The 24,876-nt window shown below is 35.4% G+C and overlaps 2 protein-coding genes across 2 annotated transcripts in view; both read left to right on the forward strand.

The window, feature by feature from the left end:
• The window catches only part of LOC311081484 (zinc-alpha-2-glycoprotein-like), a gene marked incomplete at both ends in the record, with an annotated part of 524,658 nt that overhangs the window by 260,689 nt on the left and 239,093 nt on the right, over window positions 1-24,876 (forward strand). The window lies entirely within an intron of this gene.
• On the forward strand, window positions 4,232-8,160 carry LOC311067760 (GTPase IMAP family member 9-like). The gene is made up of 2 exons (XM_084089829.1): window positions 4,232-4,303; window positions 7,028-8,160. Exon 2 carries the CDS (start codon window positions 7,030-7,032, stop codon window positions 8,023-8,025), a length of 996 nt encoding a protein of 331 aa, XP_083945955.1. The 5' UTR covers window positions 4,232-4,303; window positions 7,028-7,029; the 3' UTR covers window positions 8,026-8,160.

Genomic DNA, 24,876 nt, shown 5'->3' on the forward strand with positions numbered 1-24,876 from the left:
GAGGCCTAAAATGACAAATGGGACACCCTACAACAGGGTTCCTCAAACTCGGTCCTGGAGGGCCACTGTCCTGAAGACATTGATTAGCTTGCTCAGGTGTGTTTGATCAGTGTTGGAGCTAAACTCTGTAGGACAGCGGCCCTCCAGGACAGAGTTTGAGGAACCCTGATTTAAACAATAATAAAATGTGTCGATTAGCAAATATTCGCACATTTGCACGTATATTTAAGGCGCGCATCTAACTCCTTTATATTTATGTTTTAAGCACTAAATGATATCAAAGCGGACAGGTTGAAAAGATTATAGACAAGTGTAGGTCATGAATGAAAGATTTGGAAATAAAAATATGACCCTGTCCACACTGTAAAAAATTTACTGTAGAATTTACAGCAACTTACTGGCAATTTTGATTGCCAGTAAGCCTGTAAATTTTACAAGAGTCCTGTAAAACATCAACTACAGTTAACAGTAAAAATACAGCACTAACAAATTGCTGTAAAATTTACAGCAACTTACTGGCAATTGTGGTTGCCAGTAAGCCTGTAAATTTTACAAGAGTGCTGTAAATCATAAACTACAATTATACTGTAAAATTATACAGCACACCTGTAAAAGCAGCAAAACAAGAGCAGCTGTGAATTTACAGTTCTTTAATGTAATCTTTACAGTATGTTACTGTTATTAACAATGTACTGAATTAAAAACTGAGATAACTCACTTCATTTGAGAAAATTGATTGGTCAATTGCCATTAAATATTTACTAGAAACATCAATTTAACTAAATCCTACTAGTGATCATCATCACACATGCATGAGTTGAAAAACTTAAAAACGTCATCAATGCATCAGCAACTACACAGTCACTGCCTTTAAATAAAGCAACATGCAACATAACATCTGTGTTTCTCTGCTCATCCTGGACTGAAGCTCAGGCTCTACTCTTCAGCACAATGGTGACACACAAAACTCAACAGAAACCCTTTAAATCCTAACAGATCAATAAACCACTAGCATATCTCCACTATACACTCTTAGAAGAAAAGGTTCTAAATAGAACCTTAAAAGGTTCTATCAGGCGCTACGTATTTGGAACCCCTAAAAGGTTCTATATAGAACCCTTTTTAAGGGTTCAATCAAAAGAACCCTTTAGGGTTCTTTGTAACCAGGAAAAAGGTTCTATATGGATGTCATGTCAGCCAAGAGCAAAGAAATATTCCAGAACTGGACCTTATCTGAGCCACACTATCTGTGTATATTACATATAGAGTCATCTCATCCTTAATAAGCCTGTTAACAAGCAGAATCACTGAAGGAAAGAAGAGAACAGAAAAAAGAGACGAGCAGAAACACAAGAACTACATCTGACTTCAGACACAGCCTCAGATGAAATCCACTGAGGAGAAAAGAAGACATTAAATCTGTGAAGATCTCAGCAGAGGAGGATTAAACAACTCCACAAACAGCATTACCAGCTTCACTTATTACTAACCAGACTGACTTTATTTCTGTCAGACGTCTACAGATTTCTTATTGAGAGTTAACAGAGGTTTAACTCGTATGTGTTTCATTTGAAGTCACCATAACAGTGATTAGTGTTTCCATTAGTTGGGCTCGTAACTCTTATTATATCTTATGTTTTTTTGGGCCGCTGTGACAGTGTGTTTGTCAAACACATTTGCGGCAGCAAAGAAAGCTAAAGTGAAATGAGATCAGGTGATGATGGTTTTATAATCATCATGAAATAATCTGTTTCACTGATGTCTTTGGAATCTAACAATTGTGTTGATCCATTACTACTCTCACATCACAAACCCTGTGTTACTGCAGCATGAGATCCAGAAATATTATAACAATCAGTTAGAAGACTTTATCAAACATGAGTGCGAAAAAAGCAGTTTAATATGACACACACACAGACATCAACAAACAGCGTATGAATCTCAACAATGGTGACAATCAAAAGTACTTTGCTGCAATGCATGCTGGGTACCAGCATAGTACAAAACTCCCAGCATGCATTGCAACATGAATAAATTATGCAGCTGAATTGTCCTATTATTTTGTTTGATTCTAAATATTAGTTTTATTTTTTGCTGTTGTTTTTGTTGTGAATTAGTAGCTTTTCAGTGATGTTCTGAATTAATTTGTTTATCTGAATATTTGTGATTGTCACCATTGTTGAGATTCATACGCTGATTGTTGATGTCTGTGTGTGTCATATTAAACTGCTTTTTTTGTGCTCATGTTTGATAAAGTCTTCTAACTGATTGTTATAATATTGCTGGATTTCATGCTGAAGTAACACAGGGTTTGTGATGTGAAAGTATTAATGGATCAACACAATTGTTAGATTCCAAAGACATCAGTGAAACAGGTTATTTCATGATGATTATAAAACCATCAACAGGTGACCATCATCACCTGATCTCGTTTCACTTTAGCTTTCTTTGCTGCCGCAAATGTGTTTGACAAACACACTATCACAGCAGCCCAAAAAAACATAAGATATAATAAGAGTTACGAGCCCAACTAATTGAAACACTAATCACTGTTATGGTGACTTCAAATGAAACACATACGAGTTAAACCTCTGTTAACTCTCAATAAGAACTTCTGTAGACGTCTGACAGAAATAAAGTCAGTCTGGTTAGTAAGTGAAGCTGGTAATGCTGTTTGTGGAGTTGTTTAATCCTCCTCTGCTGAGATCTTCACAGATTGAATGTCTTCTTTTCTCTTCAGTTGATTTCATCTGAGGCTGTGTCTGAAGTCAGTTGAAGTTCTTGTGTTTCTGCTCATCTCTTTTTCTGTTCTCTTCTTTCCTTCAGTGATTCTGCTTGTTAACAGGCTTATTAAGGATGAGATGACTCTATATGTAATATACACAGATAGTGTGGCTCAGATAAGGTCCAGTTCTGGAATATTTCTTTGCTCTTGGCTGACATGACATCCATATAGAACCTTTTTCCTGGTTACAAAGAACCCTAAAGGGTTCTTTTGATTGAACCCTTAAAAAGGGTTCTATATAGAACCTTTTAGGGGTTCCAAATACGTAGCGCCTGATAGAACCTTTTAAGGTTCTATTTAGAACCTTTTCTTCTAAGAGTGTAGAGCAGCGACAGCAGCGGTGATTCCGAAACAGCTAAACAAATTGTATAAACATTATTACAGAAATTAGTTATCACCCCGAATTGTAATCTGTTTGTGTGTTTGTTTTTTTTTTTTTTTTTTTTTTTTTTTTTGGTACAAATTGCTGCTTAATGTAACAGTTTTAATCAGTAAATACTTTTAAACCTACTCCACACATGACTCCTGTGTGTTTTAGTCTTTAAGCATTTAGTTGTCAGTACCTTTGTCTCTCACTCCAAACACCAGGATTGAACACTAACCAGCCTAAACCAAAATCCTCAAATCCCTTTTTTTATTTCAATAGAATAAATAAAGCTATCCCACTTGTGAAAGAATATTAGAAATAGACATTGCAATACAAATAATTGATATTGCATAAATATGCAAACGATATACTGTACATACAGAAACAGAGCACTATACAATTAACACCAGTTAATGGTAAACTTCTTTCTTGGATCTTGTTTGAATTGACAGGCTATTATAGGCTTGACATTGAATTCCCTCTAAATGTGTTATGGGCCATGAGGACTGTCTGGTTAGTAAAAAAAAAAATCAAAATATGATTTCATCCAGTAAAAGTTAACTTTACATGGTAATTTGTTCATTTTAACAACAACAAAGGGAAAAGAATGCTACCGATTACAAATGGAATGTTCAATATTCTTTTTTTTTTTTTTTTTTGCCTACCTATGAATTAAGAGGCATTGTTAACTCTTACATTCTAATTACATGTACAATCAAGGCATCAGATGAAAGCTTATCTTCCACTCTTTCTAAAGGTGTGCTCAGTTTGTTTCTAGCATAAAGTATCAGGGAGATAAGGCTCACGATTCATGAATATAATTAAACCGTTTTAGCATGTTTGGGTGATTCTGGGAGTTAAAGCCGAATTTGAGGTAGCATTGTTTTGACCCTAATTACAAGTTTCCAGCAGCTTGTTGACCGGGTTGGCCACCCATGTTGTGATCCTCAGACATCATAGATTTCATTTTTATATGACAACCTTTTACAGCAGCCCATGTCTGATTTCCTAAAAAACAGGTGTTTTGCCCCCTGGGTAGAAAGAAAGGTATTTAGAAGAATATCAGTAACCAGACAGTGGCATTCTTCTAAATATCTTCCTTTCTGTTCAGTAGAAGAAAGAAATTCATAAAGGATTGAAACAACATGAGGGTGAGTATTCACCTTATTTTTAACGGAAATACGGACGCAGCCAGTTGACGGTATTTTGTGCGAGACTTCCGGTAAGGCACTTCCGGTCACTGGCGAGCGTTGTTCGTAACAACAAACTCATCGTTATGGGTTCGAGGAAGACCGGGATTGTTTGTGCAGTTAGAGGTTGTCATAATAACTGGCACAAAAGAAAGATTTACTTGGAGCAGGAGTGTTTTAATCATCGAATTATTGACATTTTAATAATCAGGCGCCCTATACGACCGGCGACACACTGGCTGCGTGGCGTTTCTGTTGCGTGGTGTTTTCTATGTCTTTGCACACCAGAAACGTCTCTGACGAGGCGTTGCTGCTGCTAGGTGACATGATAAGCCTCATTGGTGATATATTCGACATATGGGGAGAGAGTTGTGGAAGGCACTTAATGTTAAACATAAATATATAGCAGCAAAGACAACGTTGGCAGTATTGACGGCAAAATAGGCTACAGAATATTTCGTTCTGTATTGACAGGTGCAATATTTGAAAATCGATAATATATATATATTTTTTTACATTTAGGCTATATCTGCATTTATGTCAAAACCTAAATTCAAACATCAAAATGTCATTAATATGTATTCATATCAAAATGACATACAAACATATTTTCCTATTCTATTTTGCCTGGAAACGCTTCCAAAACGCTTGCGTGTCGCGTGAAAAATAGGCATCGATTCTATTTCTAGCATGCACGCGTTTTCCCTGAGACGCGCGCGTCACGCAGGCAGTGTGCAAGCTCTAAATAACCGGTTAACATGGGAGCCGAAATAACGGACACGCCACGCAGCCCATTTGAAGAAACGACCGTATGTTTGTTCTTTTCATTTCGTGAACACAAGACCTACAGAAGACCACCCGATACCAGAAAAGTGGCTGGGCTACGAAGTCTGAATAAAAACTCCAAGGAGAAACAAAATCATTATAGTAACGTACCCCTGTATAAAATCTAGTCATCATGGCATGATCATCATGGCATTTATTTTGTATGATTTATAATTATTTATAGCCATCTATGATCTACTTATTGCTATCATGTGCTTTGGTTGCATTCTGATGACATTATTAATACATTTGACATGACAAAATAGCCTACCTCCATAGATATATTAACTTAGTCCAGCGTTGGCTCGACCGTGTTTAGGGCGATGCTGAAGGCGCCGGCGAAGTTTTGGCAATCTGTCATCTAGATGCATGAGTGTTTTCAACCAGGTCCAGAACCCGACCTGGGTGAGGCGGGGCTTTAGTTCTTTGTTGTATTCATCTGCTAAGGCATGTGTAACATTTTTCTGTCAACTCTGCATAATCCTTCGCAATCGATATCGTTAGTTAGCCCAGAGAAGCGAGGAAACGGAAGTGCCGCACAAAAACCGGAAACTGGACCCATATTTACTTCCGCGTTCGAAAATAAGGTGAATATGATGACAGAATTTTCATTTTAAAGTGGAGTATCCCTTTAAGCTGTGCATATTTCAATTCAAAACATTTCACAGACATTTTCATTATTAAAAATTCAATAATCCATATTCACCTTTCAGATTTCACTTCCAAAATGTTAATTCTGTTAAAAAATACAACCTATAATATTCAACTGGCAATTTTCAGTCCATTTTATTTTGCTTTACAAATTCGCTTCCACAAATTCAGTGGTTCAAATTTGACAGAAAATAGCTGTTAGTCGACCTCACCAGCAGGGGGTGCAAGCGGCTGTTGATGAAGAGAACTATAGAGCAATGGGTGACAGACTCATTCATTCATAAAAACGGATTTACAGAAATGGAGCAAGTGGTCACAATGTGTGATGATTATCAGGGCCAGTATAAATATATGGGAAGGCTGATGAAGACGCAAATGCTGTGTTTACATTAAAGTCTTCACTGTTACTTTTGTACCTACATGTAATGGCCCTTTCAGACAGGACGCAGAATGCGCTGCGCTATGAAACTCAGAAGCGCTATTTCAATGGCTTGTGCCGCGCGAGGACGTTTTGTTGCTGTGTCGACCAAAGCGCACGCGCAGCGGAGTGCAGCATTGGCGACCTCATATTAGTTCAACTTTTGCCACTGTGCTCTGTGACGATTACCTGCGCGGCCTATAAAAATGGGAAAAACGGGCATCCAAACAAGTGTTTTGAAAACTCAGACTACTTTTGCTCAGGCCAGCGTAGCGCAAATCGCTTTGTATCTAAAGGTCTTCGATTAACTCCGCGTCCTGTCTGAAAGAGCCTTAAGCAGAAACAGCCTTTCTAACTTCAATACAGTCATAAAACCAACTGTAAAGTGTTCATGTATGTGCCAGGCATGATGCAAACCTTTTATATTTTTGATATTTAATAAAATAAACTGTCAAGTCATGTGCAAATATTGCTATTTTTTCAGTACCGCATTAGCTCATATTTATTGTAATATTAACTAGATATTGTGCATCATGCCTGAAACCTACAACATCTTGTAGGTGTTTGCTCTTCTGCAATACGTTTCCTGTCAGATGTTAAATAGACGTTTAGAAAATGTCTTTGAGATGTTTATGATTTAGAAAGTTGGCCGATATAAAACTGCTTTTTCTAAGATGTCAATCAGATGTTTGTACACAACAGATGTTTTCCAAATTAAGGAATCTTTAGCAGACATCTTAGAGACGTATCTGGGATTCCTATAAATACGCAATATTTCTTGTGTGTTTCAGTGATGGAGCGAACCCTCGACCATCTTCAGATTCTGCTTACGGGTAAAACCGGTTCAGGAGTGAGCGCTTCTGGAAACACTATCCTGGGTCTAAATGTGTTTCAGTCCGGCCGGAGCCTGACCTCCATCACTGACAGATGCCAAACACACACGGCTGAAGTGTCCAACAGAAGAGTTACAGTGATGGACACCCCAAACTTCTTTAATTCAGCGGACATTGATCTGAGCGTGGAGATAAAGAGAGGACTGAACATGTGCTCTTCAGGACTTCATGCGATCCTTCTGGTTCTGCCTTTACACACTTTCACTCAGCAAGACGCTGATGTCCTCTCCTTATATAAGCAGATGTTTGGTGAAAGCGTCATTAAACACACATTAGTCCTCTTCACACATGGAGACGAGCTTCAAAATAAATCTCTTGATGAGCTAATGAGAAGAAACACAGAGCTGTCCAAACTAACAGAGGAGTGTGGAGGAAGATTTCACCTGCTGAACAACAAAGATCTGAACAACAGAGATCAGGTCCATAAACTCCTGATGAAGATCCAGCGACTGGTGTCTGAAAATCAGGACAGATGCTACACTTTACAAACGTTTGAGGCTCAGTCACTCAAAGTACATCTGAATCTTAAATATCTGTATGCAGTCAGTGTTGTCCTCGTGTTAACTGTGGGCTGTGTTAATATGGAGAAGGACGGTTCTTGGGATTTCAGATCATTTCTGTATGGTTGTGTCAGTGGCGTCTTATCAGCAGTGTCTGGAGCTGCGTCAGGACACATTTGGGCAAAGATTTGGAGAAACCGGAGTCGAAGGATTGGGAAATGTACCAAACAACACCTGAAAACTGTGAAACTGCTGGGAGTCCTGAGTGGTTTTGCTGCTGGAGGGATCAGTGTGTGTTTTGTGGGTCCAGCGGGTTTATCAGCTGCATTATTAGGAGGAATAGAAGGAGCTATTGTGGCTTACACATCAATCATGAACCAGTGCACATATTTATGATGTGCCTGTCAATCTCAGTATGGCTGCAAACTTATCACTTTAATATTTCATATCCCTTATCACACAAGCTCATGCATGAAGCTGTTCAAATGAGCACATCGGGATTTCCTTATTCCCCAATGTTCAGGTGATCATTCGTGTTAAACTGTTTAATGTTTGTGTAACAAATGTATATTAAATAAAAACATTTTAATGTTATAATATATTGATTTTAGAGATACTATTGAAACCATCATACAAATGAATCTTTTATGACAACTGAGGTTAAAAAGATCTTTGTTTTAATCGTGGAATAAAATTAATAATAATAATAATGTAACAAACAAAATAATAATGATCTTTTATAGTAATAATGGCAATATTTATATGAATAACTACCAACAGCTTTTATGGCAGAAAACAGACCTGAAACCGTTTGTAAGTCAGAAAGTTAGAAAATTATGTAAAAGTTTGTAATATTGATGCTACGGTATTTACCGCATAATGTGTCAGATATGTAAAAGCTTTGCTGTGATGCCGGTACATTATTGACTCTGATCATACACTGTAAAAAATTTACTGTAGAATTTACAGCAACTTACTGGCAATTTTGGTTGCCAGTAAGCCTGTAAATTTTACAAGAGTCCTGTAAAACATGAATTACAATTTAACAGTAAAAATACAGCACTAACAAATTGCTGTAAAATTTACAGCAACTTACTGGCAATTGTGGTTGCCAGTAAGCCTGTAAATTTTACAAGAGTACTGTAAATCATAAACTTCAATTATACTGTAAAATTATACAGCACACCTGTAAAAGCAGCAAAACAAGAACAGGAGTGAATTTACAGTTCTTTAATGTAATCTTTACAGTATGTTACTGTTATTAATAATGTACTGAATTAAAACCTGAGATAACTCACTTCATTTGAGAAAATTGATTGGTCAATTGCCATTAAATATTTACTAGAAACATCAATTTAACTAAATCCTACTAGTGATCATCATCACACATGAATGTGTTGAAAAACTTAAAAACATCATCAATGCATCAGCAACTACACAGTCACTGCCTTTAAATAAAGCAACATGCAGCATAACATCTGTGTTTCTCTGCTCATCCTGGACTGAAGCACAGGCTCTACTCTTCAGCACAATGGTGACACACAAAACTCAACAGAAACCCTTTAAATCCCAACAGATCATTAAACCACTAGCATATCTCCACTATAGCATTATGTGCAAAAACACATCAAATCACACAAAGCAAATCACAGAATTGTACTTTTTTGTTTAGTAAATATGACTGTGAGATTTTACTGTAAACAACTGACTTAAGCCACAGCTTTAGATGAAATCACCTGAAGAGTGATAATCATAATCAGACTTAATGAGAAATAACTGAGGTTTAGATGTTGATGATGTATTGACAATATTTCATTTGAAGTTACCATGATCGTGATTAGTGCTTTCTTTAGTTGGGCTCTTGACTCTTTATTTCTTTAACATTAGTCTTTCTTTTGCTGCTATAACCATATCTTTATAAGACAAGCTTGTTATAGCAATAAAAGCAAAGTAAAATATGCAGTGGTGTTGATGGTTGAGTATTGATGCTGGGGTATCAATGTCTAGTGAAAGATATGCTGATGTTGACCAGAGTCTATTCTCAAATTATGAAAAATTGATTGTAATAGTCATATGATACTACAACATGTCATGAGAGCAGATAATTTGTGTTTTACATATTTACGAATCACAAAACTTCTCAATTTACAGGAACACACATATATCAAGAATCAGCATATGAACCTCAACAATGGTGACAAACAAAATATTCAGATAAACAGAAACTCTGAACATCACAAATCAAGCTACTAAAAAGTCATATCAAAAACAACAACAAAAATAAAAGCACATGGTAAAAATAAAAGAAAATAATACATTTCAGCTACATAATTTATGCATGCCGCAATGCATTCTGGGAATTATGTACTATGGTGGTACCCAGCATACATTGCAACATGAAGCTTTTCATTTGAATGTCACCATTGTTGAGATTCATACGCCGATTGTTGATGTCTGTGTGTGAGAAGATAACACAGCATTTTAAAACTTTCTATGCATTATATTTTTAAATCTGTTCAAATTTTAATAATGCCGTGGGATGTCATATGTGTATTCTTAACCAATCATTTGAAATGACCCACATGATTGCTTGAGAATAGATTAAAGTGTAAATGAAATGAAGTACAGTCTTATAAGCTCTATTGATGACATCATCAATACAGAGCTATTTACACCAGAGCACTTTTCTCTCTGCTTTTTTGCTCTAACTGTTGTGCCTCAAAAACACACAGCAAAAGCAGCCAGAGAAAAACCTAATGTTCAAATGTCAAGGGCAAGAGCCCAGCTAAAGCCAACACTGATCACCATCATGGTAACAATAAAAAAAAAACATCAACATCTAAACCTCCGTTAATTCTCAAAAAGACCTTCTGATTATGACAGAAATAAAGTCAGTCTGGTTAGTAATAAGTGAAGCTGGTAATGCTGTTTGTGGAGTTGTTTAATCCTCCTCTGCTGAGATCTTCACAGATTGAATGTCTTATTTTCTCTTCAGTTGATTTCATCTAAAGCTGTGGCTTAAGTCATTTGTTTACAGTAAAATCTCAGTGTCAAATTTACTAAACAAAAAAGTACAATTCTGTGATTTGCTTTGTGTGATTTGATGTGTTTTTGCACATAATGCTATAGTGGAGATATGCTAGTGTTTTATTGATCTGTTGGGATTTAAAGGGTTTCTGTTGAGTTTTGTGTGTCACCATTGTGCTGAAGAGTAGAGCCTGAGCTTCAGTCCAGGATGAGCAGAGAAACACAGATGTTATGTTGCATGTTGCTTTATTTAAAGGCAGTGACTGTGTAGTTGCTGATGCATTGATGACGTTTTTAAGTTTTTCAACTCATTCATGTGTGATGATGATCACTAGTAGGATTTAGTTAAATTGATGTTTCTAGTAAATATTTAATGGCAATTGACCAATCAATTTTCTCAAATGAAGTGAGTTATCTCAGGTTTTAATTCAGTACATTGTTAATAACAGTAACATACTGTAAAGATTACATTAAAGAACTGTAAATTCACAGCTGCTCTTGTTTTGCTGCTTTTACAGGTGTGCTGTATAATTTTACAGTATAATTGTAGTTTATGATTTACAGTACTCTTGTAAAATTTACAGGCTTACTGGCAACCACAATTGCCAGTAAGTTGCTGTAAATTTTACAGCAATTTGTTAGTGCTGTATTTTTACTGTTAAATTGTAGTTGATGTTTTACAGGACTCTTGTAAAATTTACAGGCTTACTGGCAACCAAAATTGCCAGTAAGTTGCTGTAAATTCTACAGTAAATTTTTTACAGTGTATGTTTGTGTCTATTTTACCATAGGCTACTTTATAAAATGCATATTTTTTAACAGAAGTGGTTTTATCTAAACTCTGAGCATCACCAAATCCTTTTTTTTCTTTTCAAATGCAACCTTTAACTTATTGATAAGTGCATTTTTTTTATATTTTCTATTGCAACTGGTGTTCTTGATGGACTTAAACCTGCTGGATCTTCGTCAAAAGGTATGTGTTGAAAACCTGTGAAACTTTAGAAAATTAACAATATTTGACTAATACAAGCAGTGACATTAGTTTTAACATTAGTTTTAACAACACAGTTTTAACATTATTATTCTTTATTCATTTTTAATATAATTTCTTTGGTTTAAGCAGACGTGGCCATACTGGAACAACTTGGGTGCAAATAACTTTTAAAATAAAAATATTGTAAAACCCTTAAAAGTACAAGAGTGAATCATCTTCCAGTAAATTACCATTATCATAAACATTGTGGTGCTAGTTGGTGTTTCACTGTAAAAAAAAAAACAAAAACAAAAAAAAAAAAAACATATTTTCTTCATCAAAATATAATTAAATGATTTTTAATCCATTTTCTCATTACAATACAAACATAAATCATTCAAAAAAAGAAACAATGGATAGAATACTCAGCATTAGAATTCATTTCTCATACAGAAATTTAGAGAGATTTATTCAGCAAGCATATAATGTATAATTTGTACTTGTACAAAATATTATGGGAAAAAAAAAATACAATTTTGAGTTCATTTACAACCATTCATTTATAAATGGTTTAAATGTTGTTGTTTTTAATTACAAACTATAAAGAATATTTACAAAACAAATAATGGTTGCAATAAAACAGAACAATAAAAAATACTGCATTATGATTTAATTTGTCAATATAAAGTCCAAGCCAGCACAACAAACAAGAACTTGAGCATACCTTAAATTAAAATATATTTTGTAATGCCTCTCTTTCAAAGTTGAAAATCTTTTGTACCCCCCTTATAATCAGTGTTTAACAATGGGGAAAACCTCAATCTATGTCAGTGCAGCAGTTAAAAGTGAATAATATTCAAAACTTGCATCCACACTGCATACTTAATTAACACCATATCTACAGCAGGCATGAGTTGGAGCTAAACCATGAGGGCATATGACCCTTCAAGAGCAAGATTAGGCATCCTTGTGTATTCATTACTGGACCCAAAAAAATTCTTACTGCTAATATATACAACTTCCAGAATTTGTGACACATGTATTCAAATGAATTCATATTTGCAATTTTCAACATTTCATTGGTGTAGCATCTTCCTCCATTTGCTTTTACTACTGTGTCAATCATCTGAAGTAAATCACTGACTTGCTCTCTGTTATTCCTATCTCTATTGTTCATGACATGATATCTGCCGCCACATTTTTTTATTACACCAGTCAGTAATTTGTTCATTTTTATTCCTGAATCTAATATCGTGCGATCGCATTCATCCCCATGGGTGAAGACAATGATAATGTGCTTCGTCACATCTTTCCCAAAAACCTTGCTCTGTGAACTGACCATATTTAAAGATTAAAAGGAAAGCATGAAATCCTCCTTTGGAGAGATGCAAACTCCTTCCAAACTCTTTAGCTAGCATGTTTTCATCAAGTTTGGTGTCAAAAAATCCAGGCGTGTCAATCACAGACACCTTCCTCCCATTTATGTCTGAGCGTTTCACACTACTTTTTGTAGTAACAGAATTAAAATCTGTCGCAGACTTGAATAGTTCTGAATCTTCCAGGATGGTGTTTCCTGTTGCACTTTTCCCAACACCAGTCTTCCCTAGAAGCAATATCTTACGAGGAGCGAGATAGTTGTTCCTGTCAGAGGACGTGGTCCCTGTAACTGTTGCAAAGCAGAAAACAATATCAGAAACCCAACAAACATTGTCATGTCTTTGTAATCAGTGTTCATTTCATTGACGAATAATTTCCGTCATTATTTTCGTCAACGACATTTTTTCACAGACGAAAACGAGACGATAACTAAATAAAAACTAGTTTTGAATGACAAAAACTATGACGAAAATCTATTGACATTTTCGTCAACGAATAAAAACGACGAAAATGTTAGATAGTGACGATTTGGGAAGCGAAGCGATCCAGTCTGATGTCCTGCATTTGTGGTAGATGCGCACAATTGTACTGTGACGTGATCTACCCAGCAGCACACGAGTTGGCATGCGCTGCATGTCTCATAAAACGTTAAAACATGTAAATGTCTGGGAAAATGAGTAGAGCAGACATGAAGATCTGAATAAGAGTGACGACGCAAAAAAAAGAGCTCTATTCGGTACGGTTTTCTGTGCGCACACACCCGACCCAAAGCGTGCAGCCATTCAGACATACACAGCAAAAACTCCAGTGTTAAATTAACACTCCTGGGAGTGTATATGAGTCCACACTCAAGAGTGTAAAGTGTTAAAATATGAGTGTTAAATTAACACTCAAGAGTGTTAAAGTTAATGAGCTAATTAAGTGATTAATTTAGTAATGATTGATCATTATTGAAGACACCTGATGTTAACAAGCCGAATCACTGAAGGAGAAAATCACAAATTGTAAGCCACCATTATGGTGATCAGTGTTTGCTTTAGTCGGGCTCTTGACCCTTATACATTTACTTTAGATTTTGTTTGGCTGTTGTATCTTATAACTGCCAGTTGAACAAAGAAAAAAAGTGATCTGATGGTGTTGGTTATATTATGACAATCATCATTTGAAATTGATCACTGAACTCATTAAGATCCTTATTTCTGACTTAGATGTATGTTGTTGATTACAGCATAACTGTGAATCTGCATAAATATCCAGAATTTTAGATATAATACAAAGGATTTCTTAAAAGTTGTTTTGAAAAAAAAAAACCCAAATCTTTCTTTTAGGCACACACAGACGTCAAGATTCAGTCTATGCATCTCAACAATGGTGAGGAGCAGAATATTCAATTAGGAAAAGTAAATTACATAGACAATTCAGATCATAATTTATTCATACCACAATGCATGATGGGAGCCATTAATGAGTTGTGATTGGTGGCAGACACTGCAACATGCTTTATTATTGTCACCATTGTTGAGATTCACAGGCTGATCATTGATGTCTGTGTTTCTAAATAAATTAATTTGAAAGTCTTTTGATCAGAACAATGGTTATGAAATATTTTTGGATTATATAAAAAATACTGAAAATCATATGTTGTAGAATCACAGAGTTGCTGTAATTAACAAGGTAAGCCATCTCAATAAGTTTTGTTTTACGGATCACAACATGATTATGTCAAAACATAAGCAACACCATCAGATCACATTGTCTCTTTGTTCATTTGACTGTTATAAATTAATAACAGCAGACAAGCAAAATTTAAAGTAAACATATAATGGTCTAGAGCCCAACTAAAGCAACCATTGATCGCCATAACGGTAACTTACAATTTGAGATTTTCTCCTTCAGTGATTTTGCTTGTTAACATCAGGTGTCTTCAATAATGATCAATCATCACTAAATTAATCACTTAATTATCTCATTAACTTAAACACTCTTGAGTGTTATTTTAACACTTTACACTTTTGAGTGTGGACTCATATACACTCCCAGGAGTGTTAATTTAACACTGGAGTTTTTGCTGTGTACAGCGCGCGAGTACAGAATTGAGCTCTCTTTCCTGTCTGAATGGACAAATACACACAAATATTGTCTAAATGTCCGTTTTGGACAGTATTCACGTAAATTATGTAGGTTATGTCTTAAACAGTTGTGAGTGTATGTCATTGGACATGAACCAATGTCTTAAAGTGACAGTGGGTAATAAGCCTAATGCGGTCTGTGTCCTTAATATTGATCAAGCAACAAAAGAAAAAGAGAAAAGCATTCACTGCTTATAAATTATATTTAATTCATACAAATAAATATGTCTGCTTGAAAGAATAGAGAATTATGTATGCAAGTAGTTATAAAGAATTCATATATCATTCATTGAAAAAAAGACTTTAAAATGATTTTAAAGTTTGAACGTGCAATACAGATACAGTTAAATCTGTATCTGTATTGCACGTTCAAACTTTAAAATCATTCATATTAGCAGGTTAATATATGTTTTCTCCGGGATGGGTTTGGAAAATTTTAGAGAAATTCTAAATAAATGCATTTAAATTGAAACCCATTATATTTTAGTCGACTAAGTCTACTGTAGATTTAGTCGACTAAAACTAGACTAAAACTAAAACAATTCAGATGACTAAAATATGACTAAAACTAAATGGCATTTTAGTCAAAAGACTATGACTAAAACTAAATCAAAATTTGCTGTCAAAATTAACAGTTTGTAATCATGGATATTTTATTCAAATGCATCACCAGTTTGTTGGAAGAATAATAAATATATACAAATAGTGTAAAGGGCCTTTCACACTGAACGTGATAATTCGGCAATCACAGCGCGACAAAGTAAGATTTTTTTTCCCGAACAGTGTGTTGTATTTTCCCCGTCGCCCCGTGATGAAAGGAGCCGTCCAATTAGATTTATTATCACGTTTACTTGAATATTTCTGTATACAAAATATATTTTCAATTCATTTTCCCCTGAATTATAAGATCTGAAGAGCACTGTCCATTTTCTTCCACTTGTTATAATTCAGAGAGCTCTATATCTGACTGTCAGTCATATTCATAACTCCTGAGCTTTCCTACATAAAAATAAATAAATAAGATAAACATAAAAGAATATCTTAATTTATTACTGTATGTTGTGCAGCAGACGATGGCAAACAGAAAAACCTACAGAGGGCCCTATTTTAAGGATCTAAGCTCTTGGTCTAAAGAGCACAGTGCAAGTGCACTTAGGGCGTGTCCGAAACTTTTGCTAGTTTAACAACGGAAAAGTGGTCTAAAAGGGTTGTCCCTATTCTCTTAATGAGTAATGGGTGTGTTTTGGGCATAACATGCAATAAACCAATTAGAGTCTCACCTCCCATTCCCTTTAAAAGCCAATTGCACTTGCGCCATGGCGGATTGCTATTTACATGGATGAATTCGCAAGCGGAAAAAATGAATGCTTCGCTAGTGCAGAAACGGATCTGCTCGTGCGTGAGGTGAAGCATATCTATGGGACAACGTGTTCGCTTGGTTTGACTTTAGACCAGGTTTCAGTTGGTCAATGGCTCAGTCTATTTCCGTTCCTCAAAATATCAACGCACCAGCAATGCGCCTGAACACACACCTGGTTTTCAAACCAGCTGCCCATGGGTGCACAGATGGGCACAAATGCTTTTGCTATTCAAACAACGTGGAGCAGGACGTGAAAATGAAAACTGCGTCGGACTGAATTTAGCAGAAAACATGGCAGGTGTATGGGCCCGTAGTCTATGAGGAAAAATCCATTGTCAGCGCCACCTATTGTGCAGCAGTGAATTAACGATTCGCCACACTTTATCACGTTGTGTTCAGTGTGAAAGGTAGTCTGGCTATCACCAGACCAAGCTCAATATTTTAAGGTTGAACATTAGTCTAGGGAGTCTGCTCTGTATTTTCTACTGCACAAAAGGCGTGATCAAAGGCTATAGGTCAAATGACTCTGTACGCAATTGGATAGTCCTTCAACCAATCAGCGACGCGACTTTCTTATTATGTTTATATGCCACAATCTGCCACTGCTGCTCCTTTCGCTTTATGGTTTTCTTACGTTTAAAGGAACTATTAAATTTACATTTAATGTGCTTAATTTATGTTGTTTGTTTTTTTTTTTACCAGAGAAAAATCTAAAAGTTTAGCCAAGGACCTCCGGACACGGAGTTGACATGGAATGACCAATTAAGTTAAATACATTTTTATCAATTCTGAACTTAACTTGTTAGCTTAGCATTGTTATCACTTACCTGTAGTGGGACAGGGGCGGCTCTGATCTCGGTTTGGTAGGACATTTGCCTGTAAAACAGAGAATGCATTTGCTTCAGAGAGGATACGACATACTGTACGAATATTCGTTAGTATTTCTACGTAAAGTGTGGTTCTATCACACGTACATTTACTTACGATTTCACTGAAACGTACTGTTACGGCCTATGCCTTGTGAGTTCTTCTCCTTATGTACAACGTCCTGTTTTTTTGTTTCTGTGTCTGAGTTTGATTGCTAGGTCCGCCCCGTGCACCTGCGCGTCGTTGTACACCTGCGTCTCATTGTACGCGTTGGTAATTGATGCTATTAAAGACGCTGAAGCGGAGCATGACAGGAGAGACGAGATTCACCAGCAAACAGCTAGTTTTTCTTTCTGTTTCTTAATTTCTTAAAGGTAGGGTATGGAATTTGCAAAACGGCCGGCAGATTTTGAAAATACACAACTCAAATGGTCCTACCTTCTTTCCTCCAACGCTGGCCCTGACTCCACCCATTCCACCCATTCGAGGGGGATGGGGGGAGGGGGGATGGTACGACTGTTTGATTGACGCACTTACTGTCCAATGATTCTAGGTGGTCTTGGAAATGATTGGCTGGAGTTTTTCGAGTCCTGCCCGTTCCACAGATGATTAAATTGCTTAATTTTCATTTCAGTGCTTCTAACTCAGTGGCTGTAAGAGGGCTAGGAATAGGATTTCAAGTGATTTTGAAAAAATGGACAAAAAAGAGAATCACATACCCAACCTTTAATTGTAATTTTTGGTTGATATTAGTTGCCTTTATATTTTGAACTGTACTGTTGTTCGTTTACGTTTATCCTGGTTTGGTAATTATTTTAGAAATATCTTTGTTTTCATTTCGTTATGATGCATGTTTTCCTAGTTTTGTTTATTTAAATAAATGTTGTAGCATTTCATTTAGGTCTCACGTGTCCTTCTTTATGTTATGCCACCCTTTTCTCTGCCAGTTCTAAAGAGGGGTTCATAACAGTACAATACTGACGTACTGACAGCACTGAAATTATTTAAGCATTGCAAATTATTTACGTATTGCAGCTTTACAGATGTACAAATGTGTATTAAATTTGTGGCATTACATTTTTGATTATTCAATTGTCATAACATTTTGTTTTCAGTCGCATTTATTAATGCAATTTACTCATCTACTCAATATGAAATGATTTTGACTGTTTGTGGCTCCTGCTGCAAACTCATTTAGAAGGATTATGTTAAGCAAGACTACACTTTAAAATGAATAATATGTCTTTAATCGTTTGACCATTACTTGTGTAATATTTATTTTATTGCCATGGGACACATAAGGCGTTTTCTCACTATAGTCCTATGTTGTGACTGACAATAGAACCATAAAATACGCCAATAATGAAACAAAATTCACAAAAGACCTTAACGACTGTAAATGTCAAATCAAACGCTTGTTGGGTCTTTCTACAGAAATGGCCACTTTTGTAATGGCAAGATGTCTTAAAATGTATTTCTTTTTCTAACATTTAAACTTAGATCACATTAGATTACCCTTTGACTTTATGAATACACAATGACAGCTTCATGATTTTTTTTATATTTTTTGTGCATTTATTTAAAGACTGCCTGTCCAATTTTTTTGTCACTGATTGTGACATGCCATGTTTCGGTGATTAATAACTTAATTTCTGGTCTGTACTTCATCATAAACTGTTATATATGGCCAGAGAGGATTGCAACTGCTGTGGGTGTTGCGGCTCAAAATATAATTGTAATGCTATGCTATATTGTTGCTAAAATAATAATTTGTCTGCACATTTCTGTCCATGTTATTTTCTTTTTACATTCTCTATAAAAGGGTTATGCTTAGGTTTGGGGTTGGGTTTAGGGATCAAACCAATTGTCTATAAAATTGTAAAAGAGCAATTATACAAATATTTTTGTTATAAAAGATGATGTCCATATTGTACTTTCAGCATCTATCCAAACGTACAACTAAACTAAACTAAACAAAAATGTATGTTTTATATCTGTAAATGTTACGTATTAGTGCCTACGTATTAAAAATGAGACCAGGCTGTGTATTCAGAGAGAAGGCAAGACAGTTGACTCTTTAAAAAATAGTAAATTAAGCAACCAGTACATTGAATGGGCAATCTAACAATTCAATGAATAATATTAAAATCTTTCCAAGCTACAAAGAAGTTTTGGTTTAAACATGTGTAATGTCTTAATTTTAAGATTACAATTTTAAGGTTTTGCACTGCAAATAATTATGGCCTTAGAATGTTTATTTAAGACTCAACTTAGGTATTTAAGAAAACATTTTCTGTTTTCTTGGGTGTGTTTGATCTTTAATGATTTTTACTTGTTCAGTCCTCATTCTTTTAACCTAATGTGTCAATATGTAAACTTACCCCCTGGTTCTGGTACTTATGCTGTGATGTGTGGCTTTGTTGGTTTTGAGCTGCAAGATAAAGAGATAAGTATAAGTACTATAAGTACTTCATTTCCACTGTGAGCAAGAATAGTTTATGCCAATAATCCAGTGATTTTACAAGGATTGATACCGATACTCTTCTGAATCTTCCACGTATTGTTCAATGGTGACCTCGTTGCTCTGCTGCTCATCTCCTTTAGTGAAGATAATCCACGTGTTCTTCAAGTTATTGGCCCCTATAAAATTTAAAGCTAATTCAGCTGCTTTCTTCTCTTGTTCTGCAAATCTATCAGTATGGATCACCAATATAAACGCAGTGGGGACTGAAGCATCAAACTGTAGAAGTGTCTGGCATTTGCTCTCAATATCTTCAGTCGGAACACCAGGACTTAAAAACCCAGGTGTGTCATAAACATCTATACTGAGTCCATTAATGGTCACTGTACCCCTCTGAACATCTTGCGTTACTGCCTTTAAACTTTTCTTTGACTGAAAAGTTCTCTGTCCCAATATAGTGTTTCCTGTGGAACTTTTTCCAGCTCCAACCTCTCCAAGCAGGACCAAATGACATTGCAGGTCATTTGGTCCTGATGACGAGGATCCACTCTGCATTTTGTAGTAAAGTTTAGATCACCTTAAAGAGAGAACAAAAAAAAAAAGAAAAAAAAGAAAAGTACATCACTTAATCAAACTGCACCCCAAAAAAGGCAAAAACTAGGCCCAGCGCCATGGCAATTTTCTCACTCAAACCACTGACTGCTGCTGCTAAGAGCTGCAAATACAGCTCTGGTTATGTGTGGTCAGCTTCACTGATTAATATAACGTAACTTTGTGAGATCGCGGTCATTGAATGAGTGACAGCTGTGATTATAAAGTGAGCTCTCTTTGTACCGGTATACTATAATATATTCAGAATATGAATACAACTTTTGTATTCCCATGCTTGACAAGTGTACGCACTTCAACACAAATGCGGGATTCACTCTCTAAATTGGGGTGACTGACAGTGATAACCATATTGCAAAGGACAGAAAAAAATACCCTCACTAATTTCAGAAGCACCCTTTGTGAGTTGATTCTGGATCCGGGCCTGGTCCAAACGCAGGATTTTGCTGCATTAGGGGGACATAATTGTTATTTATTATTTATATTGGCTGCCATGCCAAAGCATGCATACACGCTTGCTTTTCTTTTAAAATGAACAGTGGTTTGTGAACGTGCACTACCAGTCAAAAGTTTTGGATCGGTACGATTTTTTTATGTTTTTAAAAGAAGTCTCTTCTGCTTACCAAGGCTGCATTTATTTGATTAAAAATACAACAAAAACAACACTATTGTGCAATATTATTACAATTTAAATCAGCTGTTTTCTATGTGAATATATAGTAAAGTGTAATGTATTCCTGTGATCAAAGCTGAATTTTCAGCATCATTACTCAAGTCTTCAGTGTCACATGATCCTTCAGAAATCATTCTAATATGATGATTTGATGCTCAAGAAACATTTATGATTATTATCAATGTTGAAAACAGTTTTTTACATTTTTATTTCAGGATTATTTGATGAATATTAAGTTCAAAAGGAACTAACAAAAGAAACAAAAGAAAGAAAAGAAATCAATACTTTTATTAATCAATGATTAATCAAACTGATCAAAAGTTACAGTAAAGACATTTATAATGCACTGTAAAACCCAACAAGTTAAGCTAACTCATTTCATTTGAGGAAACCGATTACCTCAATTCAATTAAGTTTATAAAAACAATAGTTATGAGTACTCTGAACTTATTTTAATCGAGTCCACTAAAACAATAATATTTCTTAATACACAATTAAACTTTACACTGCATTTGAATACTTTATATAGCTGAAACTTTACTTTATTGAGTAAAAACAGTGAAATGACAAACTTTAAATGAACTCAGAGCACTTGCAGTTACTGTTAGCTCACAATGTCACACACAAAGTCAAATTCAATAAGTTAAGCTAACTTATTACATTTGAGGAAACCGATTGCCTTAATTCTTTTAATTTTAAAAACCAATAGTTATGAGTACTCTGCAATTATTTCAGTTGAGTTTAATAAAAGTAGATATACATTGCAGTCAAGAAATTAAGTGATTAATTAAGTGATTATTGAGCATTAGTGATTAACACCTGCTGTTAACGAGCAGAATCAATGAAGGAAAGAGAAACACAAGAACTACAACTGACTTCCAACCACAGCCTTAGATGAAATCAACTCAAAATAAAAGACGTTTAAATCTCTAAAGATCTCAGCAGAGGAGGATTAAACCACTACACAAACAGCATTACCAGCTTCACTTATTACTAAACAGTTTGACGTTTGTCTTGTGTCTACAGAAGTTGTTATTGAGAATGAACTGAGGGTTAGATGCTAATGATTTATTGAGTTTCATTTAAAGACACCATGATAGAGATCAGTGTTTGCTTTAGTTGGGCTCTTGACCCTTGACTTTATAACACCAGTTTTCCCTCTGGCTGCTGTAACTGAGTGTTTATAAAACACATTTGTTATGGCACATACGCCAAAAGAAAATATGAGCATGTGGTTGTGTTTGAATGATAAAAATCATCATTTAGTGACTTGATTCTCTGATCTTTTCCAGAGCCTAATCTCTGATTAGACAGGTGATGTATTACTCGTATTACTTGTATTACTTATTATAATAGAACTGATTCTGCTGTAAGGCCCATTGTTGTGACAATCAGATTTTAAAAACCTCTATGGTATCATGCTGACTTACACAGTAATCAAGAATCAGCATATGAATCTCAACAATGGTGACCATTAAAAAAGTGATTTATGCCGCAATGGATGCTGGGAGCCATGGATAAGTTTTGTATTATGGTAGTACCCAGCATGCATTGCAGCATGAATAATTTTTTAATGGTCACCATTGTTGAGATTCATATGCTGATTCTTGATGTCTGTGTGAGTCTTAGTAATGCAATACCTTTTATGTGAAACCTGGCTAGCTCTTATGCTGTAGAATCACAGTTTTGAGTTAAACTAATAAGTTGCCCTTTTAATCAGAGATCAGACTCTGAATGAAATCAGTGAATCAAGTCTCTAAATGATGATTGTCGTCATCATCAATCATTCACCATCAACACCCGATCAGACTTTTCCTTGGCTTTTGTGCCATAACAAATATGTTTTAAACATATAAACACTCAATTATAGCATCGAAAGAAAGTCTTACGTGCAAAGGCAAGGGTCAAGAGCCCAACTAAAGCAAACGCTGATCTCCACCATGGTGACCTTAAATGAAACTCAAATCATCAACTTCTAAACCTTTGTTAATTCTAATAAGAACTTTTGTAGACGAATGGCAGTAATAAAGTCAAAGTGGTTAATAATAAGTGAAGCTTGTAATGTTGTTTGTGGAGTTGTTTAATCCTCCTCTGCTGAGATCTTGAGATATTTAATGTCTTCTTTTATCTCCAGTTGATTTTGCTGTGGCTGGAAGTCAGTTGTAGTTCTTGTGTTTCTCTTTCCTTCAGTGATTCTGCTTGTTAACAGCAGGTGCTCATCACTAATGCTCAATCATCACTTAATTAATCACTTAATTATACAATTATCATTCCGGGATCTAGAAATGTTCTATAATTCATTCAGTTTGAGTTCTGTTTCAGTCATTCAAGTTTCGGTAATATTTGAGTGCTGTGAGCTCAATTTTATTTAGTACATATTACTGTTAGGTTTTACAGTGTGTTATAAAAGATTATGTTTCAAACAAATGCTCTACTTTTGAACTTTAGAGTTCAAAACACTGTAGAGGACAATTTGAAACCATGTCTTTGTTGCAAAAGAAAAATCACATTCTGTTTTGAAAACTTTTTTTTAGATGTTTGTTAAAAGCAAAATAATTAAATAAATATAATAAATAATAAATACAAAATACACCTTTTACCTTTTCGTAAAAATGCGCATAATTGTGATGTCAGATCGATTTAAAACTAAATATATTGAAAGACACGGCTTACATTTAAAACTATGGATAGGTTCTCAAATAAATATTAAAAACAAATGTATTCTACAAACAGGACAAAATGGCTGGCTCAGGAGTATTTTGGATCGACAAAAGCTCACGAGCGCCCTCGATCACGCAAACGTAGGCCTTTTTTTTCTCGTGTTTACGCGTCTTAGCTTGATTCAAATTAGTGTTTGACAAAATAGCCCTTGGAAAATGCAGCTAGCCTATACGACTTTCCACATATAAAACCGATAAAGGAAAATAAAAATAATTAAGTCCCTTGCAGTTGTGTTTTCTCCGAAACAATGTTTTCCCTAATAAAATATATTTGTAGTTTACTGTAAGTTAAACGTGCAAACAATACATAGTCTACCTTATGCAGTGTGACAATTATGATTATTTGTTGTTGTTGTTGTTGTTGATTTATCAGCGCCAGCAACAGTCTTGGAACGGAGCGATTGCTTTCACTTTGTATTTGCTTTTTTTTTTTTTTTTTTTTTGCATAACATCTTTCACTTCCTTAAGCAGCAAAAGCAAAGCCAGTCTGTGGCGTAGAGCAGGGGTGGTTAAATCTGCTCTTGAGGGGCCAATGTCCCGCAGATTTAATTTCTAATCAAACACTCCTGCACAGGGGCAGGAGTAACATAAGCAACACCATCAGATCACATTGTCTCTTTGTTCATCTGACTGTTATAAATCAATAACAGCAGACAAGCAAAATTTAAAGTAAACATATAAGTGTCAAGAGTCCAACTAAAGCAAACACTGATCACCTTAATGGTAACTTACAATTAGTGATTTCCTCCTTCAGTGATTCTGCTTGTTAACATCAGGTGTCTTCAATAATGCTCAATCATCACTAAACTAATCACTTAATTATCTCATTAACTTTAACACTCTTGAGTGTTAATTTAACACTCATATTTTAACACTTTACACTTTTGAGTGTGGACTCATATACACTCCCAGGAGTGTTAATTTAACACTGGAGTTTTTGCTGTGTGAGTCCTGCCTGGTAATTATCAAGCAATCCTGGAGATAGGTGTTATTATTATTATTATTATTATTATTTGACAAGTGCCTGAAAAACTCTTTGTCCACTTCACCT

Source organism: Abramis brama, assembly GCF_963993115.1.
Source record: "Abramis brama genome assembly, chromosome: 1".
In the NCBI taxonomy this organism is placed as follows: Eukaryota; Metazoa; Chordata; class Actinopteri; order Cypriniformes; family Leuciscidae; genus Abramis; species Abramis brama.